The sequence below is a fragment of the Megascapheus bottae genome, chromosome 4, assembly GCF_031878675.1.
Source record: "Megascapheus bottae isolate mThoBot1 chromosome 4, mThoBot2.hap1, whole genome shotgun sequence".
NCBI classification, from domain to species: Eukaryota; Metazoa; Chordata; class Mammalia; order Rodentia; family Geomyidae; genus Megascapheus; species Megascapheus bottae.
In genome coordinates, this window is record NC_143512.1 from 28,825,400 (window position 1) to 28,847,344 (window position 21,945).

The following is a 21,945-nucleotide window of genomic DNA, read 5'->3' on the forward strand; positions in this document are numbered from 1 at the left end:
CCAATAAGTGTGTATACAATATACCAACATAAAAATTCAGACACAGTGACCTAATGAGATTAATCATTCAGACAGAGTAACCTCATGAGATTAATCATATGTGGGGAAAAAAAGAGAAAAAAATAACTTTACATAGTACATTAAGAACAGCAATCACAAAGCTAAACCTCTTGTTTCATTAACCTAGAGTTCATTTTGTTTATTCTGATCCTGTATGACCTTATGTATACAGCTTTTGAGCTATTGTGATCCTCTCTTAGGAGAATCCTAGATGTGTACTAATTATTACAAATAAGGGAAACCATACAGCCTATGCTCCTTTGGGTGTGGCTTACTTCATTTCCTTACATATGGGGGATTTCATTCTTTCTGATGTCAGCATAGAATTTCATTGTGAATCAGTATCACATCTTCTTGATCCATTTGCCTACTTAGCAGCTATGGGTTGATTCCATATCTTAGTTGTGGTAAATATTGCTGATCGTTGGGCTAGTAGCTTTAGTATGGCCTTGTTTCTGGACATTTTGGTAAATACCAAGGAGTGGGATTGTTGAGTCATAGGGGAGTTCTGTATAATCAGTCTTTTGAGAAAATGCAATACTGCTTTCCATAGTGGTTGAAAGAGTTTACCACCAACAGTGGCCACATTCCTACCAGCATCTGTTGTTATTAGATTTCTTGATAATGGCCATTCTATCTGGAGTGAGGTGGAATCTCAGAGTTGCTTTGCATTGCATTTCTTTTCAGGCCAGAGATGTTGAGCATTTATTTATTTATTTATTGGTGGGTCATGGGGCTGGAACTCGGCCTGGGCACTGTCCCTGAGCTCTTCAGCTCACGGCTACTGCCCTACCCTTGAGCTAAGCCCCACTTTCTGTTTTCTGGAGGTTAATTGGAGATAAGTGTCACAGATCCTTTTGTCCCTGTCTGGCTTTGAACCTTGATAATCTGATCTCAGCCTCCTGAGTTGCTAGGATTACAGGCATGAACCACCACACCTGGCTATATTGAGCATTTCTTTATGTGTCTAGGGACCATTTTTATTTCCTCTTCAGAGAAGTCTCTAAGTCTTTAGCCCACCTTTTAATGGGTTGGTTATTTCTTAGAGGATTTGTTTTTGAGAGATTCAGTGTTTTGAGCTGTAGGTGTATTTCAGATGTGAGACCCTTGTCTGTTGTATGGCTGGTGAAGATCTCCTACTCTGTGGGCTTTCTGTTTAACTTGCTACCTATATCCCTTGTTATACAAAAGCTCTGCAGTTTAATGCAGTTCCATTTAGTTCACCCATTTATATCAGCCATAGTTTTCAAGAGAAATAGAATTGTGTGTATATATGTATATACGAAGAGATTTGTTATATAGAATTGTCCAATATGATAATAAAAGCTAAGAAATGCCAAAGTCTGCAGCTGGCAAGCTGGAGACTCAAGACAGCTGGTAGTAGGGTTCTAGCCCAAGCCCCACAGCATAAGAGGGATCCAGTTTGAGTCTGAAAATAGAACAAAACTGGTGTCTCATTTGAGAGATAGGCAGAGAGAGTAAATTTCTGCCTGTACTTCCCTGTCCCCCCTGTTTTTAGCCTTTTATAGGATTACATGGGGCTCATAATATTGTAGAGAGAATCTGTTTTACTTACTATACCTAAATCAAAAATTTTATCCAGTAACACACACTTTAATCCCCTAGAATAGTGTTTAATCAAAAAGCTGGATATCCTGTGACACAGTCAGATTGACCTATAAAAGGAACCATTTACACCATTAATTTCTTGATACATACTCTTTGCTCTCCATTTGTGAAGACTGAGTTGTGACTACTTTACATATATCTGGTCCAGTCCTTGATTCTAATTCTTTGGGGAATGGAATATTATCATTATCATTATCATTATTATTCTTTACAGTTGTTACATTTGTTTAGATGAGATTTAAAGTTCTACTTGCTACATCACCTTAATCAACAAAGTCAAGTTTTAGAAACTACCCTTAATGCTGGGTGTAGTGGCTCATGCCTGTAATCCTAGCTACACTGGAGGCTGAGATCTGAGGATTGCAGTTCAAAGCCGACCTGGGCACTTAGGAACTAAAAAATGTGAAACTCTTATCTCCAATTAATCTCTAGAAAAGGGGAAGTGGAGCTGTGGCTCAAGGGGTAGGGCTGTAGCCTTGAGCTGGGAGCTTAGGGACAAAGCCCAGGCCCAGAATTCAAGCCCCATAACCCACAACAAACAAACAAACAAAAACCATGGTTATGTCACATCTATTGCATATTTAGGTTAATATAAATTCATATCTGCTGTATTTTATAGGTGATTGAAGGGATTTTTCAATGTAAATGTTTCATTGCACTTTATTTTTGCATAATGGACTACCTGTGAAGCACAATGTCAGAGTAAAATGCACCTTTACAGTATTGCTTTCATTTGGCAGAAAAAATATTTTCTGATAGTTCTTTTCTATATGTCTTTCAATGCTAGAAAAATTAAAAATTAAATTAAATTTAAATTTTAAAATATCGGTATCACATTCTTGTTGACAGGAAAAATTAGAGAAATACCTTTTTTATTATTTTGCTCCTTATTTCAAAAAAACATTTTGACTGAAGCAAAAACATTTTTTGTGTTTATAATCATTCATTCTTTGTAATGGGAGAAAATGGAGGTATGGAGCATTATTAGGCATATAGAATCAGGGAGGTAGTTTTGAAGAAGCAATGAGTTAAGTTGTGAAACATGTGTTTATAATTCTCACTTTGTTAAGTTATTATTTGGTAAAGTCATTTCACTTCTCTCAGTCTATTTCTCGTTTTAAGGTAGTGAGGCTGATAATAATGCTTATTACTGTTTCATAAGGTTGTACTGATCAAATGAGGTAATGTATGTGAAAGTGCTTTGAAATATTTAAAGTGGTGTGTATAGATATAAGGCTGTATTTTACAGAGTAAGCTGGTAGAAACAGAAAATGGCTTTTAGACACAACACATCTGTTCATATATTAGATGGTTTCTGTATATCTAATTTAAAAAGCTTCTGAGTTTTGAGTTGTAGAAGATAACTGTGAAAAGAAAGAAATTTTGCCACAGAATATTAATTCATTGGAAGGAGAAAAGTGTGAATCTTTTAAAGCCATTACAAGCCAGTTTTTTTTAATTTTAAAATATCTTTACTATGTTTTATAAAGATTTACATGTATTTAGAACTTTATTAATAAATGAGGAATTATCACCATATGTAGCTATCTTTTTTTTCTAGTCCTGGGCTTGAGCCCAGGGCCTGAGCACTGTCCTTGGACTTTCTCAAGACTAGAGCTCTACCACTTGAGCCTCAGCACCACTTCTGGCTTATTTTTTATGTATGTGGTACCGAGGAATGGAATCTGGGTCGTCGTGCATGCTAGGCAAGCACTTTACCACTAGACCAAACTCCCAGCCCCAGCATATGTAGCTTTTAAGGCCCAGTACATGTGTTTTATTTCTGTTTCAGTAGAATTTGTGAATATCTTTATATTGAAAATTTCTGTGTTTTTTGAATTTTGTTTTATTGATAACAAGTTTCAGAATTATAAAGTTCTGTATCATGGCTTATCTTTGTGTTCTACAGTGAAGGACTAAAGACTAGAGAATGGATATAGACAAAATATCTTTTTCTCCATTGTATTTTGGTAGTGTTTCATATTAATAGATTTGTTATATGTCTGTAAGAGAAATAAAGTTACTTTTGTGATCCTTCTTTTGTAGGAAAGGAGTAATTTGCCTTATGACATATTCTAGGAGAGTTTGTTTTTAGAAACCTGAATTAGAATGATTCAATATTTTTTAAACTTTTCTGATTTTGATGACCCATAGAATTTTTATGTCATTGGGATGTGAGCTTGAAAGTTATCATTACTTATTTATTGGTGAGATAATTCTAGAGCTGGTGTATAGAAGGTACAAGATGAGTTTGGGTCATCTAATAATAACAGAAACTGCCAAAAAAGACTAGAGAAAATTATATCAAAGGACACAGAAGACAAATGAAAGGGTTTACAATGACTATGGCTGGAACAAGGTAGGAAACAAATTAATATACTATCGTATACTTACAGTGTATAGTAAGTGTGTCCATTAGTATGAAATTATATAAATGAGTTAACAGAAAAGAATTGAGTAATATATGAAGGGTTCTTACTACAGGGGTAGAACATAATTCCTTCTCTCCCTTATTGAGGGAAGGTCAGGTTTATCATCTTTGAATAAAAAGAGTTAAAGAAGGAGAAACTTAGTCACCTTTACATAAGGGGTTATTGAAGGAGAAATTGTATTTTTTTTTTTTTTTTTTTTTGCTAGTCCTGGGCTTGAGCTCAGGGCCTGAGCCCTGTCCTTGGACTTTCTCAAGGTTAGAGCTCTACAACTTGAGCCTCAGCACCACTTCCAGCTTTTTTTCTATGCATGTGGTACCGAGGAATCGAAACCAGGTCTTCGTGCATGCTAGGCAAGCACTCTACCACTAGGCCAAACTCCCGGCGAGAAATTGTATTTTTATAGTGGAGAAGTCTGGCAGATGATACTGTAAGCACATGATGAAGATTAATACCATAGTGATATTCCGTAGATATCATGATCCCCTTTACATGGCATGATAAGAATTTCAGTTGAATTCAGCAATATCCTTTCAAAAAGCTGAGAACCCTAAGACCAGAAAAAATCATGAATTGGTCTTAAAGAAAATATAAAATACATCCAAATTGAAGTTATTTTAACAAAATACAGTACCTATTTCATTTTCCTCATGATTGTCAAGGTCATGAACCATTCTTTGGTTCAAATGCAAGATTCAGTTATCTTTTAAAATATCTGAACTTTTGAACTGTAGAAAGAAATTAGTAAGGTCATAGTGATTTTTTGGTAGGTGAATTGTGATTGTTTTGAGAATTATGATTTTGAATGTATACATGCTCATACTATGTTATATCATAATATAACATATTGGGAACTTAAATTTTTATAGCATTGTGAGGTAAAACAACATAACAAGCATAATAGAATAAAACATAATCTTTGTTATCAACTATAAAAATGAATGTAAGTAAATTTTTTTTTTTTTGTAGATTTGTTATCTAGGATAGATTTGGATGAACTAATGAAAAAAGATGAGCCACCTCTTGATTTTCCTGATACCCTGGAAGGATTTGAGTATGCGTTTAATGAAAGTAAGTACTGTGTACTATATTAAAATATTTTCATTTTTAAAATTTATCAATATTTTTAATTTTGTAAATGCAATCATAGAACTGATATTATTTGTTACTCTTAGAATGCAGCTAAAATATTTTGTTGTTTTGTTGTTGTGGTGAGTTTTTGCTTGTTTGTTTTTTGTCAGTTGTGAGGCTTAAACTCAGGGTCTGAGTGCTACCTTTGTGCCTCTTTGTACTCAAGACTAGTGCTCTACCACTTGAGCAACAGCTCCACTTCTGGTTTTTGAGTGATTAATTGGAGATAAAAGTCTCACAGCGACTTTTCTGCTTGGACTGACTTCACACCCACAATCCTCAGATCTCAGTGGCATGAGCCACTAATACTTGAATGACATTGTTTTGAGGAAAAATAACTTGTCTTTGTATGGTGAAATCCTTTACTTAAGTAACAGAAAGAAAGTAAGAATTCTCTGTACTTACCTGGGCATTGGCTGTTCACACCTATAATCTTAGCTACTCAGGAGGCTTAGATCTGAGCATCTCTTTCAAAGGCAGCCAGGCAATAAAGTCCATGAGACACTTACCTTCAATTAACCACCAAAAATCTGGAAATGGAGCTTGGCTCAAAGTGGTATAGCAGTAGTCAGGCCCTGAGGTCAAGCCTCATAATTGACAAAACAAAAACAAAAACACAATATTTTCTGTACTTTTGAGTTACATAAAGTTATGGGCATGACTTAGTTTATTTATATCTATCCTGAGCACTCAATTCCCTGTTATCCAAATAAGAATTCCTAAATTCTACAGAAGATGCTATGTTTTGATCGGCTATCTTAAGTGAATTTTCTGGCAACCATATTTTGTGACAGTATTTTAAAAAAATATTCAATTTTTATGATAATAGTTTTGTTTAAAATTTTATTAATTAAATTTTGAATAAAATAACCTTTGTACTTGGAATGTGGTAGAATTTGCTACAGACGACAGGTATTTTTCTGAAACAAAGAATTGTGATTCATGGAGTTAATACTCTACCATTGTACTTGTGCATAATGTCGCTACAAAGTAGTCAGGATGGGAGTTGTAGTTTCTATTTCTTGCTTTGCCTCAAATGACTAGTGGTCTGTCATCTTTATGTTAATGGATATTCCTTTACAATGCCAATTATAGCTTTTAGGCTTCAGTCTCTCTGGGTACTGGCATGTTTAAGTGAGTTAGACACAAGATATTAGAAACTGATGTTTTCTCGGGTATTAATTTTTCACAAAGAGCATTTTATGACAATGTATGTACAAGTAGTAATATTTTGTTGCCTGGAAGCAGTGTTAAAGCTATTGCCCTCTTGTCTGTGGGTTTCCCATTTTAACTGGAAGAACATTCCTGAAGAAAGGAACAGAACAGATGGCCTCTTTTTCTTTTGTAAATATTCTAACAATTAAATCTTTCAGTAAATATAGATTCCTATTTTTCATGAGGAAAGTCTTTGTGTATGGAATTCTTTCATGGCTGGTTTATTACTGTTCATGATAAATAAACATAGTCCTTGATATATGAGACCTATTTCTCTAAAGATTACCATGTAAGCACTATAACTCTTTGACATATAAAATAAAAATATTTTATATCCAAAATAATTACCAGTGTTGAGGAAAGCTATATGACTTGCTTGAGGTCACATTTACTCTGGACCAGAGATTGCTTATGTAAGAGTTAAGGGAAGGGGGAGAATTCTCAGGTCTTTACAGATTCCATGGCCTTTCTGTGCCTTTTGATGACTTACTCTGTTGAATTGATAGTGGAGCTTAGTTGTTTTCAAAGTAGTTATCTTATTTCTGTGGGTCTGATTGTCAAATTACACTTTTTTTTAATGTATTTATTGTCGGGATAATGTTTAGAGGGGTTACAGTTACTCCTCAGGTAGTGGGTGCATTACTTCTCCAACCTTGATACCCTTTCTCATGTTTTTGTACTCTTTCCCTCCCTCCACCCCCCAATCATCTTGTTTTCCCCTTCCCTTTCCTATTTCAAATAAAGAAATAAGCTTATAAACAAGAGGTTTATCTTTGTGATTGCTGTTCTTAATGTACTATGTGAAGTTATTTCTTTTCTTTTTTCCCCTTATGGTGAATCTCATTGTGTTATGTGACTTTGTTACCTGGTATATTGTCAAGTTAAATTTTTGTTAGCTCACTGTCTTCTACTAGTTTCCATTTGATGTCTCAAGATCTTGTTGGAAAAATGTGCCTGAAATTTTCTAAATGTGTTGTAGCCAAATTCCTCATTTCCTTCAAATTATTTTAGACCTTATTATCTGTATAATCACCTATGGCAGTTTTTAAGTTGTTAATTGACTTTATTGTTTAACTTTTTGAAAAGTTGCTTAGCTTTTTAATATATTTACTTTTAATTTTCCAGTAACCTCTGAGGAGGCTGGGGCCATACTAATGACATTATTTGGTAGAGATTCTTAAGCATAGTAAGCTCTAAATTCTTGCTAATTTGCTTTAGATTAGTGAGATCAAGGATAGCTTTTGAGTGAGTTAGCATATTAACATTTGAACAAAAAAACAGTCTAGGAAAAATAAACTTCAGACAGGCACCAGTGGCTCATGCTTATAGTCCTAGCTACTCAGGGAGGCTGAGAATCAAGTATCATACTTTGGAGTCCATTGATAAATATGTAAGACTTTTATCTTCAGTTAAACAGGAAAAAGATGGAATTGAAGGCACAGTTTAAATGTTAGAGTATCAGTTATGATCAGAAAGCTCAGCAAGAGGCCCTGAATTGAAGCCTCAGTACTTACACTCTCGCTCTCTCACGCTCTCTCCCTCTCTCTCTCTCTCTCTCTCTCTCTCTCTCTCTCTCTCTCTCTCTCTCTCTCTCTCTCTCTCTCTCGTGTGTGCGCTCTCTCTCTCTCCTCTCTCTCTCTCTCCCTCCCTCCCTCTCTCTCTCTCTCTCCCTCTCTCTCTCTCTCTCTCCCTCTCCCTCTCTCTCTCCCTCTCTCTACACACACACACACACACACACACACACACGTATAAGTTTTGAAGAAAATTTAAATTTTGGTGACATTATTTATTGTACTCTCCATGTTGTTTTAAGTGTAATAGGAATCACAGTAATATTTTTTATCTTCTAGGGGGACAGTTAAGACACATAAAAACTGGAGAACCTTTTGTTTTTAACTACCGGGAAGACTTGCATAGATGGAATCAGAAAAGATACGAAGCTCTGGGAGAGGTATGTAATATATATTATATTAACTGTACTTTTCAATTTTAAAGACTCACAGTAAAATTAGTGAAGACATGGGAATTATATAAAGATTAATAAAAATTATTTACATTTTCAAACTTGCTTATTTTTAGCACCAGTGTTAGCTTTTATATAAATATATTGTTTCCACGACCATCATATTTTGTAGTGAGTCATTGTACTAACAAATTCAAACTTTAATTTTATTTTTTTAAAAAAGTTTTTTTTAAGAGTTTGGCCTAGTGGTAGAGCTGCTTGCCTAGCATGCATGAAGACCCAGGTTTGCTTCCTTGGTATCACATACATAGAAAAGCCCAAAGTGATGCTGTGGCTCAAATAGTAGAGTGCTAGCCTTGAGAAAGCCCAAAGACAGTGCATACGCTCTAAGTTCAAGTCCCAGGACTGGCCAAAAAATGTTTTCAAGTGATTGAATATTTCACTGTCAGGAGAAATGAATGTTATTTTTAGTGTTTATTTAAATTAAGAACAAGCTTGACTTTGGGCAAAAGATTGTGGATCTAACCTAGTTACCTTTGACTTGTTAAAGTACTCATCATCATTAAGGATCCCAAGCATTATTCCTAGTAGGGACATTTAAATGTGATTTGTCACTTCGGTGAATATTTTATCACAGCTAAATGTTTTCCTCATTCTGTATTATATTTAAGCCTTATTTCCAATAAAATGCATATGCTTAACGCATAAACATATTTGTTTAATGTGTTAACAAGACAGCTATTTTACTTTCCTAAAGAAAAGCTGAAATTTCTATATTCTACTTTGGCATTTTAATAAAATAGTCAAATTGAATTACTTGGTTAAGTAATAACATAAAGAATATATGATAGCATAAAGAATTTATACTGTGCTAAAAGTCAATTCCCCTTGAGTCTCTTGAGTTTTTGCATGTCTTTGATCAAAGGTTTTGACAGCTTTTGTTCTGGACTATTTTTTTCAGGGATATTTGTATAGGAAACCAGCTTCAAAGATAAGAGGTTATGTCTCCCTGCAGGGCAATGGGCACATTAGTTTGTCCAAGAGAATAAAGATAATGCTCCTCCTTTTCCCTCAGGTGGTAAAGAGTGACAGGTTTCCTGGCAGTCCCTTATAAAACTGAATTTGCTAAGTCTGTGGTTCCTTAGTGGAGAGGGCTATCCAGGCCTATCCACATTGCTTCTTTGAGATGAGAGGAGTAAAGAGGAACAGATGATTATATGAAGCTCATGCTCCCCGCTGTCCCTGATTAACAAGTTCTTTGTTTCTGACCCAGGAGTCTGCTGTCTTCTGGCTCATCTGTGAGACTGTTAGGCTAAGCAAACAGTATGAAGTCTTGCAGCTAAAGACCCTTCAATAATGCTTGGTATTATATGCTAACATTTTTAACATAAAATTATGCAATGACAAAATAATTTGTTTTACATATAAAAAGCTTGCTCTTTTCCACTTGAAATATATGCTACAAATTAGTTATATTCTGATTATAGAATAACTATATTAAAATGGCCTTAGGGAAGAATTCGTAGTTTTGTTTTTAAATGAGGCTTACATTTTACTCCTTTTCATAAGCCATGTTTTCCAGTCTAGTTGTACATGTTGCTATTCTACAAAGATTCTTTTGTCCAGTTTACTTTTTTTTCAGGTAAGATTAGGCTTGTTATGTAGTTTAGACTGACCTCAAACTCATAATCCTTTTGATTCAATTTTCCAAGTAATGATTCTGAGGATGTGCTACCATGACATATACCTGGTTCTTTCTGGAACTATATCTTTTTGACTCGCTCTACCTGTATACTTCAACATCGCTGATATACTGTGTTTTATTATTACATATGTAAATGATTTCTTTCTCCTAGGATCTTATCAAACGTTGACATATGGAGAGGGTCATGGCTTTAGTTTTGGTGGGCTTTGCTTCACTATAATATGGACCATTTATTTCAATGATTACAAATATAGAAAGAGCATAGTCTGTATTTTCCATAGAAAATATTCAGTATTTTATGTATTTAAATATTCTGTTTTCTGTATTTTCCACTCCTGTATTTATGTTCCTTCATGTTTATAATCAAGTTTGTCCTAGGTGACCATCAAAATCATAGACCTTTACCTATTTTTTTTCCACATCTTATTAACACAAGTAAATGTGTATTTCCTAATATAGAACTAAACACAAAACACCCAGGGATGGGAGAGGGCATATCTCATTGATACAGTGTTTCTTCCAAACCCATCTTTTTTAAAGCATACTATCTCTCTTTTTTCCTTTAGAAGAATTTCCATAACTAATTTGTGTTTGGGGCATCATTTGAGTTTTGATGAACACATGTTTTCCTAAAATATAGAGCAGAGTAACACCTGGCAGATCACACATCATTTAAATACAGCTGATTATAATGTTGGGCCAACCAAGAGCTAACATCCACTAACTATATGATGTATATACTGAGATGTATATGGAGATTCTTAAGATTTTTCTTGAAATTTTTTGTTTATTGCTATACTTTATCAAAACCACATACTAAAAAATCTGTGAAAGGAGTGAGCTTACCTATATATGTAATGTATTATGTTATAAACTTTTAACTTTCATAGTTAAGCTTCAGATGTTTATCATTATAATTTAGAAAATACAAATGCTTATAGAACTGTCCACAGCTCATATCAACTCTTGTATTTAAATCCTGAAAATAATGTACTTTGAGATGAATAATATCCCAAATTATACTAAGAGAAGTTGTGTGGAAAGCATGTCTCCAAGTCTGAGACAAAGAAACACTGATAATATCCCTCTCACTTCATAAGTGGTTAAGGGGAAAGATTCAAAAGATAATGAAACATTGAGTTGTTGTTGTAATAAACTTCTTTTGGTATGTTTGAAGTTAAAATGTTAAGGAAACAGATTTTGCATTCAACTGGAAATTTAGAAGAGACTCCCTTCTTGTTTTTAAAAAATGCTTTCATAGTGAATATCAAGTTTTATCTTGAACTGAGAGCTAGTATATATGTTCTGTAACTGCTGTTTTAGTTTATGTTTATTTCTCTCTTAAAGATATTATTATAGCAGTCATTCAGCAGAAATTGTCTTGAAGACTTGTTACTGAAATGCTCTATCATTTTTATGTAAATTAAACTTATTGTGTAAGTAAAATAAACTGAGATGTCAGTTTGTTTTTAGAATGTAGTGTCACAATATGAAAAAGAATATCCTGCATTCACATTTACATTTTATAGTAAAAAATGCATTTGCTAATATGTCTGAAGTTTTGTAGCATCCACATTTGGTTTAAAATACGTAGCCTTTAATAAGTTTGAAACTTTTTCTCTATTTAGAAAAATTCTGACAGCTTATGGTGGTGGTAGAGTAATATGGAAGGGTAATTTTCAAAATAGAAGTCTACAGTATATGTATATTCGAGCTGAATGCCAAGAAATAATGATTGTTTCACATTCAATCAGACAGAATAAAAAGGCTATCATGTTAAGTATAGTAAATAGTATGGTAGAAACATCATGTTACTTGTAAAAATTTCTTGACAGTATCTTTCATGTCAATACTAATTACTGTTTTATTCTCTGAGGCAACATCTCACTCTGTAGCCTGGACTAACCTTGAACCCACTGTGTAGCTTAGGATGGTCTAGAACATGCAATCCTTCTGTTCCAGCCTCTGTACGTATGGAATTACAAATGTACACCACTTATACCTGACTTTTGAAGTATAATTAATTGCAAAACTTATAATGTAGTAGAAATTATAATGTTTGATTTTTTTCCTAATGTAGGTTTTTATAGTTTATTTGTTATTGTTGTTGTTATATGTTATCATGACTTCTTATAAATTAATAATCACTGTACTTAGTTAGAAATACTGGAAATTAGGTAGTCATATAAGCGTGGTTCATTTTTTCCCCCTCCATATCTAGGGCTTGAACTCTGGGCCTGGGCACTGTGCCTGAGCTTCATTTTATCAAGATGAGTTCTCTGTACTTTGAGCCATATCACTATTTCTGTTTTCTTGGAATTGTTTATTGGTGATAAGAGTCTCTTGGACTTTCTTGCCCATGCGGGCTTCGAACTGTGATCCTTGAATCTCAGCTTCGAAGTAGCTAGGACCACAGGTGTGATCTAGCACCTAATTAAGCTTGGTTCTCTATTAAGGCATTGGATCAAAGCAACTAAAAGCTTATTTCCCTCCCCCCCCCCATATTTAAATTGATAATCAGTCTTGGAAAACAGTAGAGAAGTACTGAAGATTTTTAGAACTTTGGAAATGAGATGACATTTATTCAAAGATATAAACCGGTAAGCTCTTACAAGGTAACCTACCTCCTGAAGTACAGTTCAGGAACCTGCATTCACTCAGCTTGCTTGCTTAAATCTCGAAAGCTACCACTTATTCTGTGCTTAGAATCCACTTTTTTTCTCATTAAATGGAGGTCTTGAGGTTTTCTGTTTTTTTGTATTTTTGTTTTTTGTGGGGTTTTTTTGGGGGAGGGGAGGGTCTTTACTGTCTTTCAAACAGTAGTCCCCAAATTTCTATGTAGATAGGATAACATTTATGTTGTGAATCTCTGGCTCCTGACTTAATTCAGTGAATATATTCAGCTATGTGAAACAAGAAAGAACTTAAAGACAGGAAAAATACAAACTCATTATTTTCATGCTCACATATTTGAATATAATTCAATTGTGCATAACTAATTCTTTCATCACTTGAAATTCATATTTTGTTTTACTGTATTGGCTGTCAGGAGATCTAACTCAGTCACATCTATGAAATTTTAGCAAAATATTTTCCAGTCTAAAAGTCCAATTGTTTATAAGTTTTTGAAAGATTAAGTAAGGTCATTCCTGCCATGTTATTTATATACTTTAGTATGCCATGCATATGTTAGGAATTGGAAGAAAAATGGAGTTACACTATTTTCAGAGTTGTAACTGACCCTTATTAGATAATGTATATATACATATATATATATATATGTATTGCTTTTCTTTGTCCTTTCTCTGTGTCTGTTTGTGGTTATTGATATCAAGTTTATCTTTAAGTGTTGAGTTGAAGAAAGACCATTGTCCCAGAGTTGGTTGGTAGTTTCTTTTGAATTCCAACTCATCCTCATTCTACATCTATGGTGGAAGTACCAATTAGACATTGTAGAATTTTAAAGACTTATTGAAATAAGTTTTTTTATATTTTGTGATAGAGGAAAAAGTATACATCTCTTAAAAATAGTGTGTCATGAGCCGGAAGTTTGGCTTAGTGGTAGAGGCTTGCCTAGCATGCACAAAGATTCGAATTTGATTCCTCGGTAACACATACATAGAAAAAAGCCAGGAGTGGTGCTGAGGCTCAAGTGGTAGAGCTCTAGCCTTGAGAAAGTCCAAGGACAGTGCTCAGACCCCGAGCTCAAGTTCCAGGACTGGCACATACACAAACAGTTATTTGCTCTTCTAAAATTTGAGAACAAGGCAAAACAAAATATATAACCGAAACCCATTCCTTAACCCCCTTTAAAACTCATTTGTACACAAAGTCATGAAGTAACTGCTAATAGAATAAGAAATGCAAATAGACTTTTACACTTGGGAAAAGATGTCTAACTTCACTTATTATATTTAATAACCTTATGTGGTTGATGAGCTATACAGAAACAAGACGTTTATGCTGGTGTTGGTAGTATAAAATAATACTTTCAAAATCAGTCTAATTAGAGGGAAAATTGTGCTCTTGCTTGGCTTTGATTTTACTCATGATTGATACTCTACCATTTGAGCCAGACTGATATTCTACCACTTGAGCTATGGCTCTGCTTTCTGAACTCTTATCTTAAGTGAGGCAATGGCAATACAGGAAAATGTTCTTATTCATAGGAAATACATGTAAAGTATTAGGGAGACAGTTGGGATAATTGAAATTTTAAAAAATAATTAAAAGGGAAAAAAACAAAACTAAAAAAGCCTAACTAGGTTTGCTGGCATATACCTATAATTCTCTAGAAATTAGAACGCTGGAGCAGGAAGATCCTGAGTTTGAGGCAAATCTGGGGTATATAGTGAGTTTCAGATTAAAAATTTAAAAAAAACAACTAACTGTATAAATACAGAATTGCTTATAGTTGTTCGATCAGGGTGGTAAGTACAGAGTGGTTTGTTGTACTAATTTTTCAGTATTTTTACATGCTTGAATAATTTTCACAATTATACCATAAAGAAAAAAATGTTTAAAGGAAACTCAAATTTATTATTGATTCTCACAAGTCCTAAACAAGTGGCTACCTTTGAGCTATCCTCCTCTTCAGTTTATTCCACTTCTTACAACTACTTTGGTTGGTAATTAGCTCTGGCTAATGGCAGAGGGGTTAGGTGTACTGCACTTTGGGTCATAGTGATCCATAGATGAGGATTGTGAGACACTTCTCTCTAAATCGTTTATGTTTTTACTTGTCTTACTGAATCAGCCAAGAATATAGGCTTTGGTTACTTTTTACTTGGACTTTTTATTTGTTAGGATTATATTTATGGTATGTACTCTTGAGGAATGACGTGATGTCTCTTTCAGGGGACAAAATAGAGGCTTGTTTACCACTTGGAATAAAATTGTAGACTCCTATGCTTTGCAGTTCTCTGTTTTGATTCAAACCACTGTGTGTACAGCATCCATCTGGATTCATGTCACATTGCCCCCCTAGGCAGTTGTGGTCTAAGGAGCCAATGAAAATAGATTGGTGCCATGCCATTATTAATAAAGTTCTTTTGTCTTTCATCTGTAGTCAACAACCATAAAATAGTAACAAGTTAATTGATTAGCTTATGGGTAGGGCAAAAATCGAAGCAGACCTCCAGTGATGATTAGTCCTTCAGTAGATAGTTTAGTAATTCTAATGTGTTCAGTCTGACTTTTCACTTCTGCTTGTAAATTGATCTGCATTTTCAAAGTCTGAAGACCCAGGGGTTCTGCAGGGCTGTTAACCTGCTTGTTCTGTTTTACTGGGTAGTACTATCATTTGTTCAGTTATTTAAGTGCAAAAATTCATTATCCGTTCATTCCTTATGTCTAGCTAATGACCCCTTGTTATTTTGCCTTCTTGGCATTCTGTCTTTCTGTTCACTTTTATTGGTTTAGTTTAGCTCTGTATAATCCATTAACTAGATTACTTTAAATTCTTACTGCTGTGCACTGAATTGTACCTGTGTGTCCAAATTCACATGGAAACCCAAATCCCCATGCAATTGTATTTGGAGTTAGGGCTTTTAGGAGATGATTAAAGTGAAATTAGATTATGAGATTATGAAAGTGGGGCCTTGATCCAGTGAGACTGGTAGGTAGCTGTAAATGAGGAAAAGTCTAACTCTTTGTGCTCATACTGAGGAAAGGCCATGTGAGGATAAGGTGAGAAGATGGCCATCTGCAAGTCAGGAAGGAAGACTGCGCCAGAACCCAAATTAACCTGTATCTTGATCTTGGACTTCTCTGCCTCCAGAACTATGACAAGTTCATTTCTGTATGAACCAGTAAATGGTACTTTGTCATGACAGCTCAAGATCACCTAAGATATTTCTTTGCCATGTATCACCATTTCTGTCTCTTTGAACCTATTCTTAACACTGCTATTGGAAATACCTTTGAAAAAAGTGCTCAACTTTCTCTGTTTTTAGAACCTTTGTGTGTTTTTCTAAAAAATGAAATTCAAAGTACTTATATTGTTATTCCTGAACTATTATAAGTTGACCTTTTGATATTCTTTACCTTTGGTGGTTTTCTTTTCTCTTGTCCAATGCTTGAGCTATATAAACCTATGTACATGTTTTAGTATCTTGTGCTGTTTTAGATCTCTAACTCTACTCATGCAGAGAACATTTGGTGCCAGGGATCCTGCTTCACCACCCCTTTCCCATCTGTTTGCAGAATATTTTATTCATCCTTTAAGCTTAGACCAACCTCTAAGAGTTTGTTTTCTGATCTATGTAGGGTAGAATGACCTTTTTCTCCTTTGTGCCTCATATATGCTTTTAAAGTAGTTCTATTTTAGAATGTATAATATTTTATTTCTCTTAGTTTTTAGTGTTTTTGACCCCTGACTAGATGTCAGATAAGGAGATCCTGACATACTAAGGCTAAGTGGATAGTTAAGGTTCTTCAAAGAAATAGAAACCAGTTTAAATTATATCTGCATATCAACACAAAGAGACACACAGATACACACACACACACACACACACACACACGCACACACACATCACATACACCATTTGTTTTAAAGAATTATCTCATAACTTTCGAGGTCAACAAGTCCAAATAATCAGGTAAATAGGCTCGAGACCCAGGAAAGAGGCATGATTTTATTCCAAAATTAGTTTATTTTCAGAATCCTATCTTTGGTAAAAATCAGACTTTCCTCTTTTTAGGTCCTCAAATGATTCGATGAGGGCTATTCAAATTATAGGAGAAATCTGCATTGCTCAGAAGCAGCAGGCTATATGCAAATCTCATCCACAAACCATCTCACAGAAATACCTAAAGGAATGTCTTAATTTGGGAAAGATGGCCCAGCCAAGTTGACCTATAAAGTTAACCATCACAGACAAATGATCACATCAAAGGATAGAATTTAATCTAAGAATTCTGGAAGATATTGCACACATGCTTATTACTTTATTCTCACCAGGAACTCACTATTTCTTTTTAATGTTGCTTAATAGCTACCTACACACAGAAGTGAGGTTACTATGTAGTTCAGAATACTATGGTATGACAGACATGCAAGAGCTCTTTTGTTCCTTATAGACAAGAATCATTCCTAGCTTTAGTCTCTAATGTTTAATCAGATCTGGTAGGAGTTTCATGCTGTATAATTTGGTGGCCAGGCAGGGAGCAGTTCATGGAAATTTCTTCCCAGAAGGTATCCTTGGAGGTAGAAGTAACTGTAAACATTAAGAGTCATAAAAGTACTATGTATATTAGAATTAATTTACTTATCAGCAGCTGGTGCTATTGATCATCATAGTGAATGAACAGAAAGTCTCCAGTTTGATGCTACTCAGGATTTCAGGTTTTAGGCCTTCCTAGGTTCTAAGCAAGTTAAACATGGCTTCAGCCTTTGAGGCATCTGGTATAGTTGTTTGAAAACGTGACATTATTTTACTCTGAACCTCTCTCAAGGCACCAGTATAATGTTGGTCTAAGTGGATTGCAATCTTATTTACTCCTTCATTTACTATTTTTCTTTTTTGTTTATTATTGGTTTTCAATAAAATGATTCTGGCTTTTAAAAGGACATTAACTTTTTCTATGATGCTGGTCCAGTTTGCCAGTAGTGTTTCTACTTCAATACATTATCATTCATGTTAACATGGGATTATATAGATAGAAAACTCATAAACTTTTTTTTTTGCCATTGGACAGTACAGATGCAATTACTGTTGGCTCTAGTTTTGCCACATGGAATAAAGACATAATTAATCTCATCAGACTCATAGATATTATGTCATAAACATTTTAAAATATTGTCATAAAAATTTAAATTCTATGCCGCCACCAGAAAGAACGACATCACACCATTTGTGAGGAAATGGAAAGACTTAGAAAAAAATCATATGAAGTGAAGTAAGCCAGACCCAAAGGAACACAGGCTCAATGGTTTCCCTCATCTGTAATAATTACTACACGTCCAAAACTCTCCTAGCAGAGGATTACAATATCTCAAACTCTAGCTACATAAGGCCCATATAAGATGAGGCCAAATTAATGGACCTCCAGGACATGGAAACAAGAGCTTAATTATTAGTGACTGTTACTCTTTATGTTACTCTTTATGTATTATGTTTTTCTCCCTTGTCTTGTGTTGCCCTTTGGTTAATCTCATATTGTTACTGTTTCCCACTTTATTACCTGGTATGCTATATGGATGTTTACCTGTTCATTTGAAATAGGAGGGGAAAAATGAGGGGAGGGGTAGGGAGAGAAATGGCGACAAAAACATAAAATGGGATATCAATATGTGAGAAGTAATGTACCCTCTATCTGGCTAATATAAATGTAGCCCCTCTGTACACTGAAATAAAAAAATAAAAAAAATTAAATATGTAGTTACAGTTTGTTGCTTCTAGCACCCATAGTTCAAATCTTAATCTTGGTGACTATTTTATCAAATCAAGAACAAGAGTGGAGGTTATGTGTGGATAAATTGTTTAGTCATTGCCTCCACCTCATCTTCCACTAATCCTTTACAAAACCAGGGATGCCGTCTTTGGTTCCTTATATAGATTTTTGTAGGAACACTCTTGTTCAAGCCATAAGCCAGTCCATTGTACTTTTGTTTCTATTACATGCTCCAAATTTCTGCTTTCAAGTTCTTGTTCCATCTCAATCTGATGATAAGAAATGTGGTAAGTCTATTTGAGGTGCTTTTTATAACACATTGTTGAACACTGTAGAGCATACAATGTATGTTTTTTTTTTTTTAACAATGTGAGAATTATATCTTGGCTTTCAAATTGGGATGTTTTTACTCATCTTTACTGTGTGGTGAGCATTTGAATCTGCCACCGGGTATGCAAAGCCCAGTTCTGAGTGTTTGTTTCTGCCACACCCATGGTAGTCTTGGGTCCAGTATTATTTACTTGCCAGCTGTGTGTAGAGCCTTCACCTTAGGGAATTTGCTTAGCAGGCAATCTTTCTCTGGGATAGACAAACTTGTCATTTTCTCCTCAGAGAATAAAGAATATGCTGCTCAGCAGCCACTAATGCATGACTGTAACTCTTCTATAAACTTAAGTGACTATCTCAAGGGAGCACATTAAGATATTTACTTCTTATTTCCAATCTGGCTCCTGAAAGAAAATTGTTTTGGTATGTATCAATATATCCTACTCGAGTTAGTCCTCAAGATTCCATAGAACCGGCCGGGAATTTTGCCTAGTGGTTAAAGTGCTTGCCTAGCATGCACGAAGACCCGGGTTCGATTCCTTGGTACCACAAATATAGAAAAACCTGGAAGTGGTGCTGAGGCTTAAGTGGTAGAGTTCTAGCCTTGAGAAAGTCCAAGGACAGTGCTCAGGCCCTGAGCTCAAGCCCAGTACTGGCAAAAAAAAAAAAAAGATTCCATAGAACCATGTCTTATACTCGTAGGCAGCACTTGAGGGTTTTTGCCATAGATTTTCAGACAGAAATTTTTTTTATTACTTCAATACTCTAATTTTCCATTCATTATTCATCTGTCTAACGATAGTAATTGGCTGCCGCTCATGGGTCAGAATATATGAGCGCATAGGTCTCTCATTGTGCCTTTCTTAATTGAATGCACTGCTGTAACCCAAAGCACTGTGGGTATCTCAGGTTTCTAAGATTATTTTCTTTAACTACGACCAGTTTTAATTAATGACCTACATAATAAACTAGTGTCTTTCAACAAGAATGTGGTGTTGTGACACTAAGGCCAACAGCCATTTCTGAGCGACACTCATGGGCTCTTTGTCTTAAATTCAGTTTGTTTGACATTTGCGTATGCTTCCATAATTATATCAGAGTGTTGATCCTAAGAGTCCCAAAGCACTGTTCAGCTTGATCAGGTTGGAAATAGCCTATGTTGGAATATGGTTCCTTTTCTAATAGCTTGGGTGATTAGAAGTTATCAGTATTTCCAGGTATAGACTCTATGTCATTTGTAATCACAACCCAGCCAGCAGTTGGGCTTCATTTTTAGCTTATAGATAGGTAAAGATAGCTATTTATTCTTACTTTCTTGTTAGATACTAGTAGTGGCTACCACCCAAGTTATTCCTAAAAGCTTAAGATTTGGATGGGTCATTGAGTCTTTACTTTCCTGTGTTTGGTTACAGAGTAGAAGAATTAATAAGATAAGCAAAATGAGCTGAGTGCTTGTGGCTTAGGCCTGTCATTTTCTCTACTCAAGACACTTAATCCTGGAATATCACAGTTCATAGTTAACCTCACCAGAAAAGTCTGTGAAACTCCTCCGCTTACTCACCAAAAAGCTGGTCTAGAAATATGGCTCATATAGTAGAGTACACACAAATGGAGCAAACCATGAGTTCAAACCCCAATACTGACAAAAATAAATGATAATTCTGATATTAAAAACAAGAAAATTTTATTACTAATATCAGGTAGGGAATTTTAGTAGTTGAGAACAAGAAAAAGATGTGTTAGTTGAGAATAATTTGTAAATTATATTTGAATTGAGTGATTATGAATAAATAAGAGTAGAGAGGAGGAAATAAACCATCTGATAAAAAGTTTCCTAGGATATTTTTACAACCAGTGTTTACAAATTTAATGAGGGAACAATTTTCATCTAAAGTAGCCAACCAAGGTACTTGTTGTTGATAAGCGCACTTTTGAGTTTTATGAGAGATAGCTGTCACTTCCTAGCAACTGTTTAAGATTCACATTTTTGTCAGTAGTCCATCTGTGTAATTCATGGAGCAGTAGACTGTAAGTACAAGCCTCCAACCTGCTGAAGTAGCTGTCTACGCCTCTACATGTAGATACCTAAGGTAATGTGTTTTTCAGAGCCTGAATAGGTTCAGTTTACATGGGTTCCTGCAAAGAAGTAATTTATTGTTTGTTACCAAAATACATTATTTATTTTTTGTTGTCAGGATATTGTATAAAGGGGTTACAGGTACATTTGTCAGGGAGTAGGTACATTACCTGCTCCCTCCCAATCATCTTGTTTTCCCCCCTTCCCTTCCCTATTTCAAATAACCGCATACTCAGTATACCAGGTAATAAAGTCAGATACAGTAACATGGGATTAACCATAAGAGCAAAAAAAGAGAAGAGAAATAACCGTACATTAAGAACAAGATAAACCTCTTGTTTCCATATCCTAGAGTTCATTTCAATAAAAATACATTATTTTTTATTTTAGTTTTTAAAAATTTTTTCCTTTTTTATTTTAAGATATTTTTGTGCCAGTTTAATGCACAAACTACTATCTATTAATAATCTAATCTCTTCTGGAAATAGGCTATTACTCATACAAGAAGTGGAACCCATGTCACTGTCCATCTTTTATATATATAAATCTTTTGAGTTGTTTCAATCTGAGTGTGATGATTAAGGCTGTGTAAGAAGGGATAAAAAGTAGGGATGGTGTGTAGATGTTGACTGTTAATACAATGTTTTGGTATTACTTTTTAATTGCTACAGAAGTACCCAAACAACCATAATTGACAGAAATTGTTCATAAATTATACATAAGATACATTTAAATGAGAAATTAAAAAGAAGTTTGCAGGCTTCTTTTTCTCTTGTGTTCTGCTTTGGCTATACAGTTATGCTGTGGCCCACCTTCTATGGTACATTCACTGTATCCTCTCTCACATTCTTTACTGGCTTTGTCAGTAAGCTCTTACATATGCACTGGACGTCTACCTTAGTGTATTTTTACTTTTGTTGGTCCCTTAGCAATATGTGATATTAGGATATTTTTATTTTTTTATTAGTGCATATAATCAACAAAGATACCTTATTGTAATATTTCTATTCGT

At 34.7% G+C, this 21,945-nt stretch overlaps 1 protein-coding gene across 8 annotated transcripts in view; it reads left to right on the top strand.

The window, feature by feature from the left end:
- Positions 1-21,945, top strand: part of Arb2a (ARB2 cotranscriptional regulator A) — a 391,209-nt gene that overhangs the window by 45,089 nt on the left and 324,175 nt on the right. For all 8 annotated transcript variants that reach the window (XM_090331618.1, XM_090331625.1, XM_090331624.1 and 5 more), the window contains 2 exons: positions 5,088-5,189; positions 8,315-8,415. In XM_090331618.1, coding sequence (XP_090187744.1) covers positions 5,088-5,189; positions 8,315-8,415 — 203 coding nt within the window. The remainder of the gene's footprint in view (positions 1-5,087; positions 5,190-8,314; positions 8,416-21,945) is intronic.